General features: G+C 33.9%; 3 protein-coding genes across 4 annotated transcripts; 1 reads left to right on the top strand and 2 right to left on the bottom strand.

The window, feature by feature from the left end:
• Positions 1-1977: 1977 nt before the first annotated feature.
• LOC104892304 (tetraspanin-10) lies at positions 1978-7131 on the bottom strand. Its single transcript, XM_010678193.4, has 11 exons — positions 6794-7131; positions 6376-6488; positions 6205-6259; positions 6056-6111; positions 4565-4612; positions 4347-4395; positions 4178-4261; positions 3614-3681; positions 3108-3233; positions 2939-3014; positions 1978-2451 (listed from the first exon to the last, which is right to left on the bottom strand). The coding sequence occupies exons 1-11, from the start codon at positions 6851-6853 to the stop codon at positions 2386-2388; spliced, it is 801 nt and encodes a 266-aa protein (XP_010676495.1). The 5' UTR covers positions 6854-7131; the 3' UTR covers positions 1978-2385.
• Positions 7132-12268: 5137 nt separating this feature from the next.
• LOC125497637 (probable E3 ubiquitin-protein ligase XERICO) lies at positions 12269-12996 on the top strand. The gene has a single exon (XM_048645157.2). It carries the CDS (start codon positions 12339-12341, stop codon positions 12825-12827), a length of 489 nt encoding a protein of 162 aa, XP_048501114.1. The 5' UTR covers positions 12269-12338; the 3' UTR covers positions 12828-12996.
• A 226-nt stretch (positions 12997-13222) lies between these two features.
• Positions 13223-21608, bottom strand: LOC104892303 (hypothetical protein). 2 transcript variants are annotated; one of them, XM_048645156.2, is made up of 14 exons: positions 21175-21608; positions 20150-20906; positions 19928-20054; positions 19720-19858; positions 19541-19639; positions 19161-19460; positions 18957-19064; positions 17973-18044; positions 17789-17875; positions 17138-17209; positions 16962-17048; positions 15558-15665; positions 14675-14743; positions 13223-13573 (listed from the first exon to the last, which is right to left on the bottom strand). In XM_048645156.2, the coding sequence occupies exons 1-14, from the start codon at positions 21415-21417 to the stop codon at positions 13496-13498; spliced, it is 2346 nt and encodes a 781-aa protein (XP_048501113.1). In that variant the 5' UTR covers positions 21418-21608; the 3' UTR covers positions 13223-13495. The 2 variants fall into 2 exon arrangements, with proteins under 2 accessions (XP_048501113.1, XP_010676494.2); XM_010678192.4 differs by having other exon boundaries at positions 19720-19843; positions 21175-21607.
• Positions 21609-22748: the final 1140 nt, after the last annotated feature.

The raw sequence follows: 22748 nt of genomic DNA, 5'->3' as shown, positions 1-22748 counted from the left end.
GCCCAAAATCCACCCAAAAAGCGGACTGGGCCGGGCCAAAATGATCAGCTCTAGAGTAGTAACTCACAAGTCACAGGGCTTATTTCACAAGCTACCATACAGAATTATGTAGTACGATAGCTAAAAACACAAATAATTTACGGTTTCGATATACGCAGTCCTAAGGGTTAATAGCAAAGTATTAAAGATATTTATTAATATTAATTTAAGTATTTATAACAAAACTATGTGCTCATCAGTATTAGTAATACTTAGTTCTAACTTAGGTTATGTTTGATAGGACATAAAAACATTTTAGTGTAAAATGATTTGTATGGAATATAATTTACAATGGAAAACACAATTTCAAAATTAGTTTTTCATTGTTTAGTTTCATGTAAGAAAAATAATGAAATGAAAGGAAAATGAAAAGGAAAGTAAGGATATAGTGAGAGGAGTCTACAAGAGAGAAGGAAAACAATTTTCCCTTCATTTTGAAGGGAATTTGGTTTTTCATCATTAGGAGAGTAATTTACTACAAGGAAAAATAGTTTTACATTCCATTTGCCAACCAAATAATGTAAAACTGAAAATAGAGGAAAACAGTTTTCCAAAAAAACGTTTACACCCTACCAAACGAAGCCTTAATGTGTACTCTTTTAACTTCTTATATAGGATTTTAACCATTTCGAATAAGTTTGGACTTTGAGTAAAGCAAGAAAAAACTAGCTCAACACATTATTTCTAGTTACATAGTTGCCACTTGCAAAGCTTATACTACCTCCGTTTCTTTTTAATTGTTACACTTACACTTTTCACGCATGCCGATGCACTACTTTGAGCCTTTATATCTCTAATTTTGTATTTGTAAAAAATATAAAAACTACATATTAATAAAATACATACTAATACGAATCTAACAAGATCCCACATGACTATGTTTTTATTCACGTATAAATCACAAACGAGAGTCAAAGTGCAATTTGTAAATAGTGTAAAATGTCAAAGTGTAACAATTAAAAAGAAACGGAGGTAGTACATGTTCTGAATTTATAAGAATCCTTAGTTCGAATTTGATTCCAACTTATCAACTTTTTTTTTTTAGATTTTGGTTAATTCGTGTTTTGTAATACGTGAATTTTGGTTTACTAAAAATGATTAGTGATGAATATGTCTTATTTTTTAATAGTAAAATCGATTTATTAATAAAGAGATATATATGACATCTGCAAAAAAAAAAAAAAAAAAAAAAAAAAAAACTGACAATTACATAACAAATTAAAGTAAAGGTTTCATTTATAAAACCACAATCATTCGGTATATCTTGTACCATTAGGATTCAGGATGCCAAGAATAAAAGAGTGGAATATTTCAAGACTAGAGAAAAGTAAAGGAAACAAATGATGGATTTCAAGTAAAAGATGATTTTATGTTTACAATGGGATTTTTCATTTTAGCATCAATCTTATTGTTAATCGCTCTGGAATATAAGAAGGCAATTATGAAATCTCTACTCTTCGTCCTCTAGGATTACATTGCTTCCATGTGTCTCAATAGAAATTTTTATAGCAACTTTTGTGTAATTACACAAACCCAAATCAATGGTCAAAAGTAATTACACCTAGCCTAGCTTGAAACAATAAAGGTCCCTTTTATATAAACAACACTATTAATGACTGAAAGATTCCTAGATCTATTGGTATCACTGTCTATCTCCCACACGACCACAAAAGAGACCAAAAATCAAATCTTGTACAACTCAAGGCTAATAAAGAGGAAAAAAGAATAAGAGTGTCTTTAAAGTTACGAGCGCTCTGAGATAAGGTAGACTTAAGTATTTCTTGTACCTAACCAAATGAATAAAATTATATAATGCTATCAATATAATGGACTGGCTACCAAGGATGTCTTGGCCTAGTGATTAAGATTGAGGTGTTGTAAACAATAGGTCACAAGTTTGCATCCCCCTCCCTTTCCGTACTGCCTTCGTGGCTCATATGGATAAAAAATATATAATAGATTGGCTAACCAAGGATGTATTAGCCTAGTGGTTAATATAAGTTCATAACGTGAGCAACAAAAAATGAAAGCTTTTACAATGACTACAAATCTACAGCTTCAAGCCTTCAACATAGCCGCCAAAATAATCTTCAAACTGAAAAAAAATGCAGCCACTAAAATAAAAGAGAGTTATACCCTTAGTCTTAATGCATTAATCGTTTCTCTTTTCTTTTCCTCAAATGTAATGGTTTGAGTGCTCCAAATGAGCCTAATAATATACAGTGCAAGAGCAATAATACAACATGCAAAAAGATATGCTCCAAATCAAGTTCTTCACTGGCATACAACATTATAGAGCTTGCTTGTTTTCATGTCCGATTCCTAGAACAGGCCACTTCCTTTTCGTCAGCCTTTCGAGCCACTAGAGCCAGCGTTCCGCCTCGCACAGCATCCCACAAAGTACACTATTGACTGATGCAATGAAAAAGTGGAAGCATGAGATTAATACTGGCTTGCATATCTCAGATGATAATGATACACATCAAGGTAGTACAAAAAAGAGCAGCCATTTCATTCTTCTCCTATTTGATGATATGCTTGAAAGTCACAACCTATATTACCTCCTCTATATCTCAAAAGTTGCAACACTTTATACAACTTTGACTATTAGTATCACTAATTATCTAATAGAAAAACTACAAGAAATTGATGCTTCGGAAATGCACATTGAGATTTAGCTAATAAGTAAAATTTTATTTCTATATCTCAATGTTTTTGTTTCAATATACTTCATAAGTAAAAATTTTGGTCGAAGTTATGTGATAAAGTCGAAGTATTACAACTATTGATTAAACAATGAAGTATGTGTTATTGTTCGCACAGGAGCATGCTAATAGTTAACCAGAAAAATGCATTCATATATATAGTGGCCAGCCAGGAGTTCTTATCCGCATCTTACCAAAACAAAGAAAAGGACCACGTTGAATATTGCAACCACCCTCCATTCTATTTTCATGTACTGAGCAACTCCTGCTCTGAAAGCGGAAAATACAAGCAAATTCATACTAATTAACCATGGGCAAGAGTCATTTTTGGCAAGAGAATTTAATAAAGAGAATTTTATTTACTTGCAAGAATCACAATTGTAGCACTTAATGGTCCTCGAGTTCTTATACAGCTTGCAGTCTCTGTTAGAACTGGCTGGGTGATAGGTTAAATCATAGTGTGAAGCATTGACAGCAGGATATCCACACCTAACAGACAGATGAAATATAAGCAATCAACTTCATGACAAACATCCCTCACATCGATTGCAAATGACTACTTTGTCGTATACATAATACATCAATACACAAATGCTTTAAAAAGGAAACCCGAAAAATGTTCAACAGATGAACACTTCCAAGTTCCAATAATCAAGTTCAGAAACTTCCCCGTCAGTCCCAGAATAACACAAGTCAAGAATAAAGAAGAAAGTTTGGAGCTTTGCTTTGAACTAAAGTGTAAAAGTAGATAACTGTACCTGATAATGGAGAAGGGGTTTTTTTTGGGGGGGGGGGGGGGGGGGATTTCTCTTTTACTATTGATATATTGACTGTCAAGTGTCAAATTAAATCAGATATATATAACTTACTCAGATGGAGGCCTGCAACAGCCGGCCTCGATGGGAGTCAGTTTCGCTGCTTTATACTGCTTCAAAGTCTGTACTGGATACAAGAAGATATTGTAAACAATATGGAAAATATGTAGAAGACCACATTCTCTAGAATTGGATGTACCAAAAGGAAAGCAATCTTTCTGAAAGTAGTTACTCCTATTTACACAAAATAACACGCCTAATTGGATCTGACCAGCCCTGATTTCACTTAACGAGCCATGAAATTAAATTTTTAAAGAGAAGTTAGAGAACGCACGTTAAGTCAACTAGTGTTGTTTATTCATGAAAAGATCAAGTATATTCAATATGCTAGCAATAAATATGTACCATGATATGATGATCCCATAATAGCTTATCAAATTACCTTGAACATATGACAAAATAAGCCAAATGTGACTTATAATTTTGCAACAAAGGTCAAAGGGAGTACTATTTTTTCATCTGTATGTCTTAAGTTACCCTTTTGAAAACCATGAAAATAGCTATATTGAGAAAGAGGGAAAAGCTTAGACAGATAAAGCTGGGATATAGAAAACAGACCTTATACTTCTTCGACAGAGTTGCACAGTCCTTAGATTTCACGAGACATGCCTTTAAATTCTTCCAGTTATGGCTATCATTTAGCTGAAGGAAATTAAATGAATGTATTACATAATTTGTCATCCGTAATCAGTAACTAACCTCAATTAAAATAGCCAAGCCTTCTTACTTCCTTCAGAAACCACGAACTGTAATCTTGCAGTTCATACTCTTTATATCTGATGAGATGAGAAAAGGTAGAACTTTATATGAGCCAGAGCCATTAAATAAAAAGAACATCTCAAAGCAAGTTATTTAAGCGCATAAAGCAGAAAACTTGAACTTTAAGTTGACCATTACCAGTACCAAAACAAAGATCAAAGAGCCGAACTTGAATCTAAATGTTACCTTAACCCAGCTACCCTGTGTCCTGATCCATTATTTGTCACAATGAATCTGATACATAAAAACAATCAATTTCCTCAGAACTTGAAACTAGATGCAAGGAAAAAACTCAATATACATAATCTACAGAAACCAAAGAAGTCATTATAAGATCTTGTTAGAAACATAAGGATTTTGCCAACCAAATGAAGCTGTTCTTAGTCATAGCTATCAGCTGCATAAATTCCTCAGCATCTATGGAAGAACAGAACAATAATTTCCTATCTTCACTGCATCTAATTCCTCTAGCCCTTATTTTGTTCCCTAACTATCTAGTATCCCAAATAACTTATCTCCTGCCTAGCTCCTATCACTGTGGACTTCTCCTTCCAGGTCTGCCCATCAGCCTAAACATACTATTTATACATTAAGATCCGGGAAGAGTAAGCTGTTTACAGCAGTCAGGTCATATTCATGTTATACACAAAAGTCAAAAAACTAACAGATAGTTGTAAAACGCATAAGAAAGATAATACCTCTATCCTATTTAAATAATGTCACTTGGAAAGTAACTATAATGACAAAACATGACGAATTTGTGAAGGGTTCACAACTTCCAATTATGTATGTCTAGTAGAACAGGCATCCTCGATTTCTTTGACCAAAATAAAATCTACCTCGTCCAAATAGCAGAATCCATCTCATCAAGGACAATGCATTAAAGGAAGCACAGTCTATACCATCCAAGCTCACGAACTTACAGAGTATTCGGAATTACCAAGGAGGATCTAACTTTACATACTAAGTTCAATATTTATGTAACTTAGTACTTGAGTCAGATTCTCAATAGTCCAATATGGCTATGGACACTTAACACTTCATTTTGGGCCAAAATATGGAAACAAATCCATAAAGTAGCAATGTCCACTATTTCGACAGTACGATATACCTGTGTGCGCACAAGTACCCAAGCTTGGAAATATAGAATTCAGCTTGCTTCACAAGGACCAAAAACATTGCATTATACTGTGGTGCTAATTGATACCAAAGTTCTATCAAAAGGTCAAGATCTCCCCATTATCTCCTGCCTCCTTGTATGAGATTATGTGAAAATAGACAGAAATTTTGTTGAAAGTATGAAACTTGTTATATTTGGAACAAGCTATATATCTCTCAACCTCAAATGAAGCATTTGGTGATTCAAGTCTAATCTCCCAGAACAACAGCAACAAGATAGACGTCCAGTGGGCGTGAGCTCAACACTTCCAAGTTCCAACAACTAGCTAAATTGAAAGTGGAGTTATTTTCGACTACATTGAACAGATGGTGACAATAGCTATACATCAACAAAGACTCAAAACAAACAAATGCTCAACACCATGAAAACCAGAGTGCCAACACCATGAAAACCAGAGTGCCAGCAGCCTAGCACATATCTATCACAAATCCTTAATAATGACTAATTTAAGCTAATATGAGAAACAAAATGTTACATTCTGGGAAAGAAATACTTACGCCAATACGGTGAAGATCAAGATTGCCACAAGGATCAAGCATAACAATATCAAGTACTGAAAAAACAACAATGGTCAAGGAAGATTCATAGCAGTAAAAACAAGGACATCAACCTGTCCATTCATTAAACAAATTGAGACAAAGGATACAATCCATAATAATATGGAGTTGTTCTTCCATGCCCCCAAGAAACCAATCAATGATCTGTAAGCCAAAAGGGTTTCGAAATCGGAAAAAAAAAATTATTAGGAATCTCCTCAAAGCTTACAGAATATTATGCATCTTTGACCTAAAGTCAAAAGAAAATGAACAAACTTTACATTACAAGAATAATAGCACCAAGGGCTAGAACAGGAAGAGTGAGGGATTTTCTGCAACCATCAGTATGACTGCTCATCCATATTCCAAATCCAATCACTCCTATTGCTATAAACTGCATCACATAACATATCACAATAAAATATCACATAACATGAAAATAATCATATACCAAAGATGAAATTAGTAGCAGATTAACACCCAGAAGTGACAGAAACATCTCCAATTTTCCCAAAAATAGCCACATTCAAACCAAACCCATTTGCCAAAAATAGGAACCCACATTGAATCAACAACAAAACTCCCAATACATTCAGCAAGTAAAACTTATATGGTACTGTAAAACTGAACTAGAGCACAAAATAATAAGTACATAATGAAAAATAACACTTCAAAAAACAAGCAAAAAAAGTTTGGTACCGTAGTGAGAAAGTTGATCCATTTAATGACAAAGGTGCTAGTTCCTCCTCCAGAACTCATTAGTTTTACACAGAAGAGAGAGATGGATAACTATGAGTGAGCAATAAAAAAGGAAAGAAGCCGTTGTATTATTGAAAAGCGGTGTATAAATGGAAATTCTCGAGTTTTTAAAAATTTCTTCTTGTTTGAGGGTGCTTGTATTGTAATGCAAGTAGGAAGTTTAAGTAGTAGAAGGAACAACAAAGGGAACTTTTAGGAAAAACAACATGCTAAATTGCTAATGGGGTGTTTCTTTGGAGGGAATTGGGATTAAAGCGATGACTGATGAGGGTTTTAATTCTTGTTTGTTATGCACTTATGTGGGGAGGGGAATAGGATAACGTTGTTCCTTTGGTAGAAAAGTATAGCGAGTATTATGAATAGAGGAAGTATTCAATTTAGATCATTGTACTCAATTTAGACTATGTCATGTCGTGGAATGGATCAAATTTACCTAATTGTTTTATCGAGCTTGAGTTGGTAATTTTTGGTTCAATATTGAGTTTGGGTCAACCCATTTCATGTTCGGATGATGTAAAACTAAGTATTCTGAACTTATGATTGTGTAAATATTTTATCAAGTTAAATGCAGATTGAATCTTCTCGTGTTCGCTTGAAGCTCATATTGGGTCTAGATCAAGTTCGGAGTGTGTTCGATTACTTTCTCCGATTTGTAATGCTTTACCCACTTTCCTTTTTGAATTGTCATTTATTAGTTTATCCATTTTTTTCTATTTTTGAAATGGTCTTACCAATTTTTTATGTTATCATCTTTACTTTCTCCCTCTATTTCTATAGGCCCACAACATTAATTCAATACAATACGCAATAAATGAATATTTTATCTTCCCTTCTATGACCCACATATCTATGTTCTCTTAAACTATGTGCCCAAAGAAGTCGGAAAACTGAACCGAATGGAGTAAACCGTTACTGAAATCGGGTTATTATCAGATCAAGCAACGAAACGGTGGTTACATGTTTTTCTACTTTTTGATTTTCAACTTCAAATCATAGTCATCTTGGGTTATCTCGGGTCATATTGACTTGTGACTAAATGGTTGATTGCGATAAATTAGATATTATTAATTATTGTTATCAAATGAAATAGAACATATATATGTGCGCATGTGAGATAGAGATTGATAAATAATCTTGGTATATAGTATTTCCTCTATCCCATAATATTAGTGTTTTTTTACATGATCTCCAAGACGTAACTTTGATTTTTAATATCTTCAATTTCGTACAAATAAAAAATATTAAAATTTGATATTATGAAACTACACATTGAGACGAATCTAACAAGATCTCGCGGAATATGTTTTTTTATATATATAAATGAGAATATTCGGTCAAAGATTTTAAAGTTTGACCCACCAAAAATATAGTAGGCACTATATTATAGGACGGAGGGAGTATTACTTAGGGTTGTGCAAAGACCAGGGTCAGGCCGGACCTGACCGGAGAGTTCGTTACGGTCCTCGGTCAACAAAAAACTGATTCCGAGTTTATGGACCGGTTAGGCCGAAATTTATATTATTTTAGTAAAAAAAATTTATAGTAGTTTAAAAAAAGTTTTAAAAGGTAGAAAGTTAACAACATACTATTTATAACTTTAGGATTATTATTGTTATTAAAATTATTTTAATATATTTAGTTTTAAAATATATATTGAAACATAAAAAAGATTTTTTTTTTCTTAAAAAGATTCAAATTCCGGTCCAGAACGGACTGGGCCGGAAAAATTCTGGTCCGATCCAGTCCAAAAATACCAGGTTCAGGTTCTGTACCGGTGCACACCCCTAAAAAAATATGACATGACAATAAGCACAACAAATGGCAAAAGTTGCAGCCTCGGGAGCTGGCTTTTGAACTCTATTTTATATATTAGTTACAAATATTGGGACCCGGACAAATGTCCGAGTTTTTTCGTGAAGAAGAGGTAGAGTTTTTAAATATTTACACCATATTTTTGGCTGTTATTTTTGTCTGACATAAAATAACTAAAAGCTATACTTATGGTTTTGTCATTATTTAATTCTAATTGAATCTCTAATTCCAATTGTAGTAGGTTACTTTAATACGCTAGTATAGCTAATATTTTCTTTTATATGTTACTTTAATATAAAATTTTAAATATAGTATAAATGGGTCTTATTTTAAAGTAATTTTTAAACACTTTCCAATGGTATAAAAATTATAATTTTCCAATGGACAACGAAACACATTATACCAAACACAAACGCACTATATTGAAACTGACAATGTAATCATAATCTTATATAACAAGTTCAATATATTTTACAATCAACTATATCGCAAAAATTGAAAAACAAAGTAAAAACTTGAAGAGAGAGAAAATGAAGCAATTTCGAGAGAGAAATTAAAAAGGCAAGAAAAATCTGAGAACAAAGAAAAACAAAATAGTAAAAGTTGTAATCATTACAACCTACACATAACATTTATTGGGTGCACACTTCACACTATTTAACCGCAATTTAAATCCTGCACCGAGGTGTAGGATGAGCATCCTGCACCTCGTACAAAACGGCGTCGTTTGGTGTGTTTTAGGGGGGGCCAAAATTTGGCAGACTTTTGGCAGTATTTTTGAAAGTGGGCCAGCTCTTTCTCTCTCATCACTCACTCATTCCCTCTCTTTCTCTCTCATTTATTTTTCAAGAACCATTTCAATTCTCTCTCTCATTTATTTTGTTCTTTATTTATTTCTCCCTTATTTTCATTCATTTCTATTATAAATTTCCAAATGTTGATATTTGATTTTATATTCTGTTTTGCATTTTTAAAACTTTTTTTAATGTACAAATGCATATGGTTTGATGTACAATAATATACGAGTGTACATTTAGGGATTTTCAGTGATCAAAGTAATGACCATCAGTGTACATTGTTGCGGTTCAATTCTCTCTCTCATTTATTTTGTTCTTCATTTATTTCTCCCTTATTTTCATTCATTTCTATTATAAATTTCCAAATGTTGATATTTGATTTTATATTTTGTTTTGCATATTTAAATTTTTTTTTAATGTACAAATGCATATGGTTTGATGTACAATAATATATGAGTGTACATTTAGGAGTTTTCAGTGATCAAAGTAATGAGCATCAGTGTACATTGTTGCAGTTCAATTCTCTCTCTCATTTATTTTGTTCTTCATTTATTTCTCCCTTATTTTCATTCATTTCTATTATAAATTTCCAAATGTTGATATTTGATTTTATATTCTGTTTTGCATTTTTAAAATTTTTTTTAATGTACAAATACATATGGTTTGATGTACAATAATATACGAGTGTACATTTAGGGATTTTCAGTGATCAAAGTAATGACCATCAGTGTACATTGTGGTTTATCCTTATTTACGTTGGTTGTGGTTCCTTTTTTTATTATTAGCTCCACCTACAGTTGCATGTACATGCACGTACCTTGCATGTACACGTTGTTGACATTCATGTACATTAACTGGGTTACAATCATGTTGTTATGTGTTGACCTTTATTTCTAGTACCCATATTGAGTTTTTTTTGTTTTGTTTTATTTGTGTCTATAGAATATGTTATGCATGCATGTTAGTGAAGCTAATGTATATTTAGTCATACATAGTGATCATTAACGCAACTTTAATGTACACAGAACAAAGTCAGCTCTATAAAATAACTTGAACATCCAGTCATAACAACATTGTACATTCAGGCTTAGTAGTTGAGCAATCTTGCTAGAATATTTGTACATTGAGTCATATCCAAAGAACATTCAATCAAACAATAATGTTTCTTTGTACATTAGTGAACAAACATCAACACACCATTGCACAAAGATTACAAATTACTCACTTGACATCAGCTTTAGGAATTGGGTTACTTTTATTCTATTATGTTTCTTTGTACATTCTTGGCTTCGTGGTTGTTCATTAACAAAATCAAAATGTACAATGACATCCCCCATAAAATCGTCAATAACACACAATGAACAATAATAGACATCCAAAGTACAATCCTTGTGATATAGTGAACAATGTGATAACACACAATGAACAATAACAAACATTCAAAGTAGAGGTTCAGATATTTCTTCAGATTTTTTCCCTTTGTTCTCAAAAGGGTGGCCAATGGTATTTCTTCACTTTGTGTTCTTGCAACCTCAAAAAATATTAGTAACTAGAGGATGAAATTTAAAAAACAAAATCATTAATTAAACATGGAAGGAGGTTGAGTGTGGAAAAGAGAGAAATGGTGAACAGTATATGGGGGGAAATGATAGCAGTTGACATCAAATCAGTTATTAAATGGTGAAGAGTAAATGTCAAATCATTTACTTTTTGAATTTTCGATTTTGTACATTGGATGTAAGGGGAATGTACATTGGCTGTCAAATCAATTACTTTTTGCATGTTGAATGGTGCGTTTTATTCTTCTTGCCTTGCGTTTTGGACAAGGTGCAGGATGCTCATCTTACACCTTGGTGCACCATCTACGCATTGCTATTTAACCAGACTCATACGAGTTTTTTTATAAAAGTTATAATCAATTTACTATATTTAAGTTTTTTTAGTGTGAACCCAACTCAATATTTTTATTTTAATTAATTTAGAACTCTATTTATATTTTAAAAATGATATAACATTTAATGAGCGCGACAAATGGCGTCCAATGAGGACGCTGAATTTCGCGACCTCATGAGATGACTTTTGTAATTTGTTTTATATATTATTTCAAACAATCGATTATAAATAACTTTGAACAATCTAATTCTAACATGAATAGGTTTTTTAGAACAACCGTAGTTCTAATTGAATCTCTTGTAACAATCCTAATTTTAATTGAATCCCTAATTCCAATTACAGGTGGTTTTTTAATACTTTAACCTTAATTCTAATTGCAGTAAGTTACTTTAATAAGTTAGTATAGTCAATATTTCCTTTTATATGTTACTTTAATATAAAAATATAGTATAAATGAATCTTAATCTAAAGTATTTTTAAACACTTTCCAATGGTACAAAAATTATAATTTTACGAAGTATATATTAAAAGTTATAATCAATTTACTATATTTAAGTTTTTTTATATTGTGAACCCAACTCTATTTTTGTATTTTAATCAATTTAGAACTCTATTTATATTAAAAAAAACATATGGTATGACAAGCGCGACAAATGGCGTACAACAAGGACGCAAAATGTCGCGACCTTATGGGCTGGCTTTTGTACCATGCTTTATATATTAGTTATAAGATATTATCCGATATTAATTGATTATCCTAATAGAACTACTATACAATTAGGAAAGTAAATCCTAAACCAAATATGTTTAGCATACATAACCGTATCTCCATCCTTACAATATAATAATCCTACATAAATATTGGTGTATAGCTACTACAAACCGACAATTCTTTATCAATAATCATCCGTCTCCTCCTTTCAAGCTAACTCATACACACAAATTCGCTCTTTGATTTCACTCTCTAACTTTTTCTAGCTACCATGGAAGTTCATCATGCTAATTTAGAAGTAGTGAATCTCGCAAGAACAGCAGCAGAAACCATAAACAAGTTAGCCAACTGGGGTGAATACTCTAAGCACCATGGCTTGGGGCCTAAGGAAGGGGACGAACTCATGAACGTCCTAGCTAAAATCAACGGTCAGCTCGCGAAGGTAGCTATGGAAAGAGCGGAAGCAAGTGGCCGAGACTTCGAGGCTGTGTTCGAGGAAACAAACCTCGAGTTCTTCTACAACGAGGCAAAGATCATGGCGACTGATATGCTGGTAGACCCCCGCGAACAGGCGATGAAGCCAGTGGTTGTGTCCGAAGAAGAGAGGGGAGAAGTTTGCGGAGTTTGTCAGGAAGAATTTGAGGTTGCGGAAGAAGTTCGTGCAACTGCATGCATGCATAAGTTTCATGGGTTATGCTTGTGGAAGTGGTTATATGATCATAAGACTTGCCCTTTGTGTCGAGTTCCACTATTGATGTGAAGTTTATTTGCTGTAATTATGATGTTTTCTCATCAAATTTGTTAGTAGATTAAGAGCTAAACTTTGTATGTAAACATTTTTTTATTAGGGTTGATTGTTATTCTTTGTAATCGAAATCATCTTCTTGATCCATTTAATAAGAAACAAAGTTTGCGATTTTGTATTATTAGGGTTTGTTTTGTTCTAAATTTCTCAATGAGTAAACTTGCGGTGCAAACAACTTCAGGAGTTATTACAATTATCAACAACTTCAGGAGTTATTACAACTTCAAATAAAATGATTAATTTATTACAACTTTATAATTCATAATTTGATTAATTTTTTTTATTCTCTCTTTAGGGTAAAAATTGAGAAGGAAAACAGTCTTACAGAATTACTAGAATACAAATTCAGATGAACTATAAATCCTGTAAAAAAATTGACTGAGGATAATTTCTGTAGTAATAATCCTTTAACCTGGGTATTCTGTACAGATGAAACTGCACATTAATACAAATTCTTATAAACAAACTGTAGGATAATCCTCAAAAAAACGATTCCTAATTATAACAAAAAAAAGCCCTAAAAGAACAGGAGAAGGGGTGAAAAGGTGAAAGCATGACCTATAGAAGCAGGGGAGAGGATATACAAATTGTGGGGGTTAAAGACTTAAAAAGGATGGTCAATATTATAGCTCAACTCTGTTTGTGCATTTGAGAATTGCAGATTTCATCTCTTCTTTATCCAATGATGCTTGAACCATCAACTAACAAAAAGTACATAAAATGAGTTAGAAGAGTTACCATGAAACAATCAAAACAACACAAGAATCACAAATTAGTCTCATACGACATACTTCAATGTTATAGATCTTTGATCATTAAAATCTTTAACTATTGTTATAAATGATTGATATGTTGAAAATATACATGAAAACGAATCTAAGAAACCCCACGAGGTAACATATATATTTTCAAATATATATTAGTGAATAATTATGGCTAAAGTTTGTAAATTTGACCACCAAAACACAAACATTGCACCTAATAAAAAAATGAACGAACAAAGGAGAAAATACATTTATTATATACGTTGAAATTAATGGATATACGCTCATAACCTCAATAATTTAGTCATCACGTTTGCCTTCAATGGTGTAGATCTCTAAACTCAGACGTGACAAGAACGTAATTGTAGCCGTTATAAAAACCTCCATAAGATAACTTTCCACAGACAATCACTACCACTTTCCAGGGATTCCGAATGAATGGGAGGTGACAGAAAAATTACAAGAATTTTATTGCTAGTGGATTACTCAATCGAAAAGGTCACTCAAAGGAAGGAAGACGACAGTACTGGTATTTACTTTGGAGTTTGGGTATCTATCTTTATCCATCTATTATGTTCCAATAAACATTAGAGTAACTTCTAACAAATGACAAACTTTATAAACAGACATGAAGTTGGAACGATACAACCTTGCCCACAAGGTGTTATGCGCCAAGTAACCAGCCAAAAGCCATATTTCAGTAGACCAAATTGACAAATACAACCCCCGACGGAGATGTGACATCCCTCATTTAACTGATACTAAGACTTTACAGTGATTTCACTAGAATTCTCGATTTTAATAGTTGTCTCTTACTATCCTATTTCCATCACCCCCTACAAGTTGGGATATGTTTAAAAACTCAACTATACGTTTCTCGAACACCACTGACTAGTAAACACGACTATCATCTAATAAGGCGAGGAGTAGCAACAAACCAATCCCAGCATAAAAGCGTGGATTTGGCACATTTAGAGAACTAAGGGAAAACAATTCCAACAAGAAGACAGCAAATATAGCAGCAAATGCGAAGATTACCTCTTGTACTTTGTTTCCGGATCTAGCCAATAGCTTGTACTGATTATCAAACATAGATGCCATGTAAACCTGTAATGCACAGTTAGATGGGAACGTATGAGCGATAAAAGCAGACATGAAGATGAAAAAATCGTGGGGTTTGACAATAGAGTCCCCTTATTTTAAATTACTTCAAGCAAAAATGTCCTAGAGGCTTCAAAGTTTCAAGGGAACAAGCATTGGAGTGTTTGCCTTTTGTGAAAGAGTGCACAATGAAGAGAATAGGGGTAATATTAAAATTGAATGCTAAAATCCACATATAGGAAACTGTACAGGAAGAAATTTGATTTGCCAGCGGGAAAAATGCAAAAACCTACAAACATTAGCAGCAGTCTTAGGGGGTGTTTGGTTCACTAGTTTTAGGTATGAGGTATGGGTTTGGAATGAACAAAACCCATACCTAATGTTTGTTTAACTTATTTCTAAATTTTAAACCCATACCTCAAACCCATAAGGTATAGGGTTTAGAAACCCATGGGGGGAGGTGGGTATGACTCATACCTTACATCTAGGTATCAAATAAAAGAAGATTTTTTATTCCTAAATGCAACCAAACACAAGGTATTAAGTATCAAGTTCCAAACCAATACCACCTTGGTTTCATTCTTGATTCCAAACCCATACCATAATATGAACCAAACGCCCCCTTATTGGTTTAAACTAATAACCCTCAGGGAATTAAGCATAAATATCAAGGTACCATCAGCATGTGGCTCTATTTGTTGCTCTGAGAGCTCATTCTAAGAAGCTGTTCAGTGTTCACAAAAAAACACTTACCAAATTCACTGAAATGTGAAAGACTTAAAATATAGTGAGAGAAAAATTGACACTTAATAGAACTCACCTGAAATGTGGGCGCCAAACCAGGGCTCAAGAAAAAACGGCCATTAGTAACACTCTCAACTCCCTCAATCGCTTGCAATTCTTTAAAAAGCGTATCCACCTCAGCCCACTGGATAAGAATTCAAGAAAATGATACTAAGTTCGAGCGTAGTCACAATATATGTTTGTAAAGCCCACAGCTAAATTAGTACTTTGCTATACTTTGCTCAGATAGCTTCAGCATTATGCTAGAAATATACATATTAAATATTTACATCCACCTTGATTCTGCAAGTGCTAGCGATTTTCATTTCAAAGAAGATAGCAACAACGTTCATGAAGACATGTTGACAACAAAATCACTTTCCTAATCAACTGCTAGTTATGAAGTTAGATCAACCAAAATCAGTAAGTTGCCATTTCCTTCTAATGGTTTGTACTTTGTAGCTTCCTAGTCTATACAACATGTTAACTAGACGTGTCAGCCCAAGAAAACAATATAACCACTTTTTAGTACTTCCTCCGTTTCAAAATAAGTGAAATACTTTCCTTATTTGGCATATTCACAATAAGTAAAACCAAGCTCTAAATGGCAAAAAAATTCACTTTTATTACAAATAGGCCACCAAAAAGTAAGAAGGGACTACAACCTATTTGTTTCATCACTCTACTTTACTGTGGTCCTAACTTTCTTTTTCTATATTCCTTGATATGTGTGTACTTTCTCTATGCTTCACTTATTGTGAAACGAAGGAAGTATTATATTACAGGACTAGTCTGTTATAGCAAAAACCATTAAGATACAAGAACAATCGACTCAAATATCAAATGTGGTTCACAAACACTATGTTAGCTATATCAACAGGCAAGGGAGGAACAGATTTATTAGGATCTTAGAGAGAGTAATAGATAATAGAGGGATTGGGGGCTGATGGATATAACTAGGATTTCATAAAGCACTCCCTCCGATTTTTATTAGTTTACCACTTCATTGGGGACAAAAATTTAGGAGAATTTAGTATGTGGGTTATAGAAGGAATGAGTGTATTAATTTATTGACATATTGTATTAAAGTTAATGTTATGGGTCAAGAAAAGTAGATCGAGAAGGGAAAGATAATAATAAACAATTGGTGGGACCATTCCAGAAACAGGAAGAAAAAAAAGAGCTGGGTAAGGACAACCCATAAAGGAAAGTGGGTAAACTAATAAAAACCAGAGTGGGTACTCCCTAAGCAAAATGTATTCGAGGCATCCCAACATAGTCCAATACAAACGTCCAAGACAAAAACTCAATCATAAAAAGTATAATTGAGTTAAGGACATCCAAGTTGCTAAGGCGTGGAGATACTAGTAGCAAAAGTAAACTTCTCAATTCTCAAGATAGCACCACAATATGGCTTAAAGTAAAAAATGAAGACAAGTACCTCTGTGTCTGCCTCTGAAAAATTTGATCCCCCAATGCAGCCATTACCCCCAACAATGCATTCTAATGCCTCATTTAATGGATCTGGCTGTTACAAGAAAAAACAATCAAGATACAAGCTTCTCCTTGAAGATGTGATTAGCCTGAAACAGAATTGCAGTAAGAGGGCATGCTTACAGTTATCTCCTTTAGAGATAAGAAGATGCGCTCAAGGGCGAAATCTAACTGATGAACTTTAGCCTCCACAATCTGCAAGCAGTAAAAGAGCTCAACAGAAGTTGCAATGGCACCAAGCAGAATATTTGATTCAGATTTAAATTTAATTAGCAGGTTCTGGTGGAACATGAGAACAATTTCTTCTGAATTGGAGTTTGGGCAGGCAGGCAGCATCTGAAGGATAAGAGAGGATAGCTGCTTTTCAAGTTTGTAGAAAATTTTCTGGCAGACTGGCAGGAAGCATAAATTTCCAAAAAGCAACATCACTTAAACTAAATGGGAGTGTGTCTTTGTAATAGATTGGGTTAGAGGGAGGGGTAATATGGGTAGTACAGTATAATTAGGTTGGCTTGGGGAGTATGTAAGTTAGCTCTATAAATATAGAGGATTAGTGATAGGAAAGGGCATGATGAATATCTTTGAGAGTTCATTCTAGTGGTTAGCTTTGGGAGTGTATCAAGTCACTTGAATACTTGGCAATCTATCTTTATTTTCTAGAATTTTCGTTGTATCAATCAAAAATCATCTTCTTTTGTTCTAGTGTCCAAATATCCAGTTTATTACAGTCTTATTAAAGTGCATATTTTATCAAATAAGCAAGTGTGTCCATACCTGACCAATTTTGAGGTAAGATGTAGTGTCTAGTGTGCCGTCCCATGACACTTCTGTCTGGTGTATTAGAGCAGGTACTCCCTCAACCTACAATCACATTTGCGAGAGCATTGATTAATGGATCCTCATAGTATCTACTTGTACTTAGAAATGGAGAGAAAACAAGTTTAACCCCGTTCCTTACCTCAACAAAGATACCAAAATAAGTTATTTTCTTTATGCAGCATTTCACAACATCTCCAACGCTAAGCTTTGCCTACAGTCAGAATGTACAACAATACTTCCACTAAGTTAACAAAATTTTCAGGTTTTGATAAACGATTTGATAAGAAAATGTGTAAAGCTTATAGCCTTTCTACGAACATTTGTTCAAGACATGATTAGAAACAGAAACCCTGGACATAGAAATTTACATGGTGCCAATACAAACCTAAGAGAGATAAATCTCCGGACTATTTACAAAAAATGCCATTAAGATTAAAATGTATTCAACCTTACCTTACCACAAGCAAGTGGAAAAATTGTCTCCCAAAATACTTATTGAAGAAAATATAAATTGAAGAAAAGATGGAGTAAATGAGAAATTATAGTAATCAAGTTATAAGCCACAAAAAACAATTAATACGCCACATGAAGCCTATGCAGGATCACATGATCAATCAACAGTTCAGTCCTGCATTACAGTGTATATTCTTCAGCTCAAAGCATAGCAAGTGGTTGATTTTTGTTGGGTCATGAGGAGAGAAAGAGCACGACAAAATTATAAAACTATAAGGAAAGAGAAAATGTTGTAGGAAAGAGATTGAAGACATGTCTTCGAAAATTCTCAAATGCTGGCTTCTTGACATGTGCCCATGGTATATCAGCCCAGCAAAATGGACTTTACTCTTCATTATTTGGCTGGAAGTCGAAGAGGGAATGTGATGGCAAAAAGGTACATGAGCAACCAATGGGAGTTGTTGATCATGAGAAAATTTTATAACTACTATACACATATATCTACTAGAGAAAAGCCCGTACTTAATAACCTACTGAAACTTCCCAATCCAGAATTTGAACTTATACCTATGTTACTGGTGAACATCTGATCTGCTCGAAGAACGTAAGGTTGCATTAATAAACTGAAAGAACCAAATGCATATATTGGGAGGATGGTAAAGCTCATTACCATGAGGCTTCTTTTCTTCTCGACTGTTTCTTCCTTTTCCTTCGGCCTCATAGAAAATATAAGCTTTCTGGACTTCCTATCAGCCAACAAAATGTTCACTCTGATATGCTGCAAACACATAGTACATAATAAATATAAGTTCTCAATGGAATCTTAGTGTACAGCACAAAACATAGTGTCAGGGTTATGGTAATTTAATCAAACCTGACCAATATATGATGATAAATATTGGATCTTCTCTTGGTCATATATTTTCAAGAGATCTTCCAGTTCCATATCAGGTGAAACTTCAAATTTTTTCTTCTGACCATTTTCTGGAACAGAGGATGACTCAAAATAAGTGCTTTTGTTAAGAACCTCATCATTCCCGACAATGCCTAAATGCTGCCTGTACTTGGAAGGATCTAAACCATTCCTTCTCAGCCATGACTCAAAAGCTAAGAACTTCCACTTTGCTGCCAAGTTACGGTATGGCAAAAATCCTATCAATGACCCAAAAGATACCTGAAATGAGCAAAACAATTTCGTGTAAGTCAAAAAAAAAAAAAAAATAGAAGAATGAATATTATAAGCTTTGTTCATACCACAAATCCTCTTGGGCTACAACTAATCAATTCTACTTCCACCCTATCTCCAAGATCAAAAAGTTGCTCCACTTGTGTCCAAGCAGTCCCTTCTGTTTCCTATAAGAGCATAAAGGACTTAGAATCTGCCCCCAATAATCAATGGTTAATTACAACCCGTTGAACATAAGAGGTCCAACCTCCAGAGGATGTGACTGAGGCAGTTTCTCTTGCACGCCTTCACCATCAAAGCTTTCAGGATATGCAGAAACCATCACCTCTTGAATTGGGTACGATGACATTTCTCTCACAGATTGGTCTAATCTATTATATAAAACCCTATTAGAAAATAAATCAAGCTAAAGTTATTAAACATCTGGAAAGTGTACAAACAGCGGCATGTTATACCTTTTTGGTTTTCCCTGGAGAACAGACTCAACAGAGAGCTGAGAAACAGTTGATCCTACACTTGAGGTACTCATACCATTTCCATTCCCTGAATACCCGGCATCAGTCTGCTCAAGGTGCTCCATTCCTTGAATATACATACTGAACAGTATTAACAGCTAGTCATCTGCAATACCTCCAGATAGAATTAGGAGACAAAATCATAGAAAATGCAATATGTACCTGTTGGGGAGATTACCCCCAGCCCATCTTGCTTTGAAATCAAACTGCCTTCTGATTCTGGAATTCCATCAATAAAATTCTCCAGCATGTTATCCATCACATTAGCAATAGCAGTGCTTCCAATCTCCTCAGTATTTTGAGGCACCGTGGCTTGGGGTTTCTCCAACAGCGTATATTCACCAGAAGTCGTTGGGTTTTGTCCTTCATCAGCAATGTCAGACTCAAAACTGCTTTCTGGTTTGTTCACCAGTCCACTATACATTGATCCATCCATCACATTATCTTCATTTGTACCACCACTCTCTTTTGCCTCACTCGCGCTAGGTTTCTTCAACAACGTCATCCCACTAAACTTCTCCTTCACTGAGTCAGTCCTCATCGACAATGACAAATTCGGCCTTATCTTCAACCTCGAGGAATTATACATTTCATCATCTTTCTCATTAAACACACTCGGTTTTCGTAAAATAACATTCGGAACATTAGACTTAGTAACACCACTCATCTTATTCCTAACTGATTCACTTGGCCTCTTTAAGTCAGGCAATCTCCCAAAATCCTCACCACCCCCTACTTTGATCCCTTTCTTCGGAACCGGTTTCACCAAATTCAACCCATTCGCCATTTTTGTCGACCCCGGCTTCTCAAGCACATCAAATGGAACCTCCTTCACCTCCACTATTTTCCCCTTGTTTTTATAAAAACTCTTCTCAATGTCCATGTAAGAAGCATCCGGGTTCACTTTCCTTCCCTTTATCTAATTCATCCAGATATATAACAATGCAAACAATTCAGCAAGAAACCTATAAAAACACTTCAAATTTTGGCTAAGAACATATCTCAATCAAAACAATCACCAAACTAAACCACTATCATAAAAAAAAAATAAAAAAGACCAACAAATTAAGCATACTTTTAAGTTTTAACATAGCAATTATCATGGAAAATATACAAAAACCCACAATTAAAATGAGCTTAATAGTAAAAATGCAAAAAAGGGTATGTTGATAAGGTTGAGAATTAACCTTAGCTAAGGTAAGTTTAGGATCTTCTCCTAACATTTGCCCAAATTTAAGCTCCATAAGGTCCCATTGATTGAGGTTATTGTTATCATTTGGGTCATTTTTTGATGCAAAAACTGCGAATTTCTTGGGTTTAGTGAGAGTAAAAGAGACCCTTCTTCTAGAATTAGTGAAGGGGAGAAGAGGAGAGAGAAAGGGACGAGAAACTACTGGAGATGGCGGAGAGGAGAGAGAAAGTTTATCCATGGTTGTGTGAAAATTTAGATGATGAAGTTTTTGTTGCAGAAGCACAACATTTGAAAAAAAGAATGGCCTTAAATTGAATTTGAGAGGTTTTTCCAGAAAATTAGAGGGAAGTCAAGAAAAAATGGAAGGGATAAAGAGAGAAGAGGAATATGTTTATCCGCCAAATTGGAGACGTGGCGCTTTATGATTTGCACCCTTGGGAGAACGATCTTCTGTTTCTTATAATGTGCTACGTACTAACGTACTTTGTTTAATCCTTAACTAGATTTTTATAACCCATTACTAAGTACGTTGTGTAACTTTAATCTACCAAATTAATATAAGAACAGTATAAGACGTTACCAAATGAATATAGGAAGAGTACAGGACATTTTTGACGATACAAATTCTTATATGTGACTATGTGAGCAGTCATAGATATATGTATATTTTCTTCTTCCTCTCTGTTATTCGTGATTTTCTTATCTTTTTCTTCTCTTTCATGGTTTTTCATTTCTTTTGTTGTTCGAATATTTGGCAGACTTGTCCAAGATCCAAGGGAAACGCTTCTTATTTGCTTCTTGGATTCGCGCATAAATTAAAATGAACTCTGAAACCTTTTTTTCTCCTAGCATATTTCGACTTTTTTGGAGTTTTTTGAGCCTAAAATGTGTTACTCCCCGTTTAATTTAACGTGTTAACATATGGAGTTGTTTTTGTTGAGTTTCGCAAAGAATTAAGGTGAACTTTGAAACCTTCGTTTTCCTAGCATACTTCTACTTTTTCAGAGTTTATTGAGACAAAACTGTGCTACTCTTTTTTTTTTTGGTTAACATGTTAAATCTTCATAAAGTTTTGAGTTGATTTGATACGGTTTTGAAGCGTAAGTTTGCAGTTGGTATGAAGTCGCTGTAAACTGGACCAGTTGGAGGCCAGCCCGTATTTCTCAAAGGCACCCTTGAAACTTTCTTTTGATAGGAAAATTCCCTCCTACTTGAAGTTCTTTAAGCAGGTTCTTTAAGCAACAAAAAATCTCACTAAATCCTGTCACATCTACTTTTTAATTAAAAAAAATCATACTAATTCCTATAACATCTCCTTAAATAGGCCCTGTTTGGTGATTAGAGTTTAGAGTTTAGAGGTTATAGTTTAGAGTTTGTGGTTAGATGATTACTTTTTTGTTCTGAGGATTTGACTGCTGATTTGAATAATTGTTGTGTAAAGGTGTTTGGTAACACTTAGCTAATTGTTTAGAGTTTTGTACTTTTTAGAGCATGTAAAATGACATTTATGGACATATGTTTTTTTTTTTAAAACAAATTTTAGTATTAATTATATGAACAAAATAGTCA

The sequence above is a fragment of the Beta vulgaris genome, chromosome 5 (assembly GCF_026745355.1).
Source record: "Beta vulgaris subsp. vulgaris cultivar EL10 chromosome 5, EL10.2, whole genome shotgun sequence".
NCBI classification, from domain to species: Eukaryota; Viridiplantae; Streptophyta; class Magnoliopsida; order Caryophyllales; family Amaranthaceae; genus Beta; species Beta vulgaris.
Note: the sequence above shows the minus strand (reverse complement) of the source record. Positions and strands in the feature narration are given on the sequence as shown.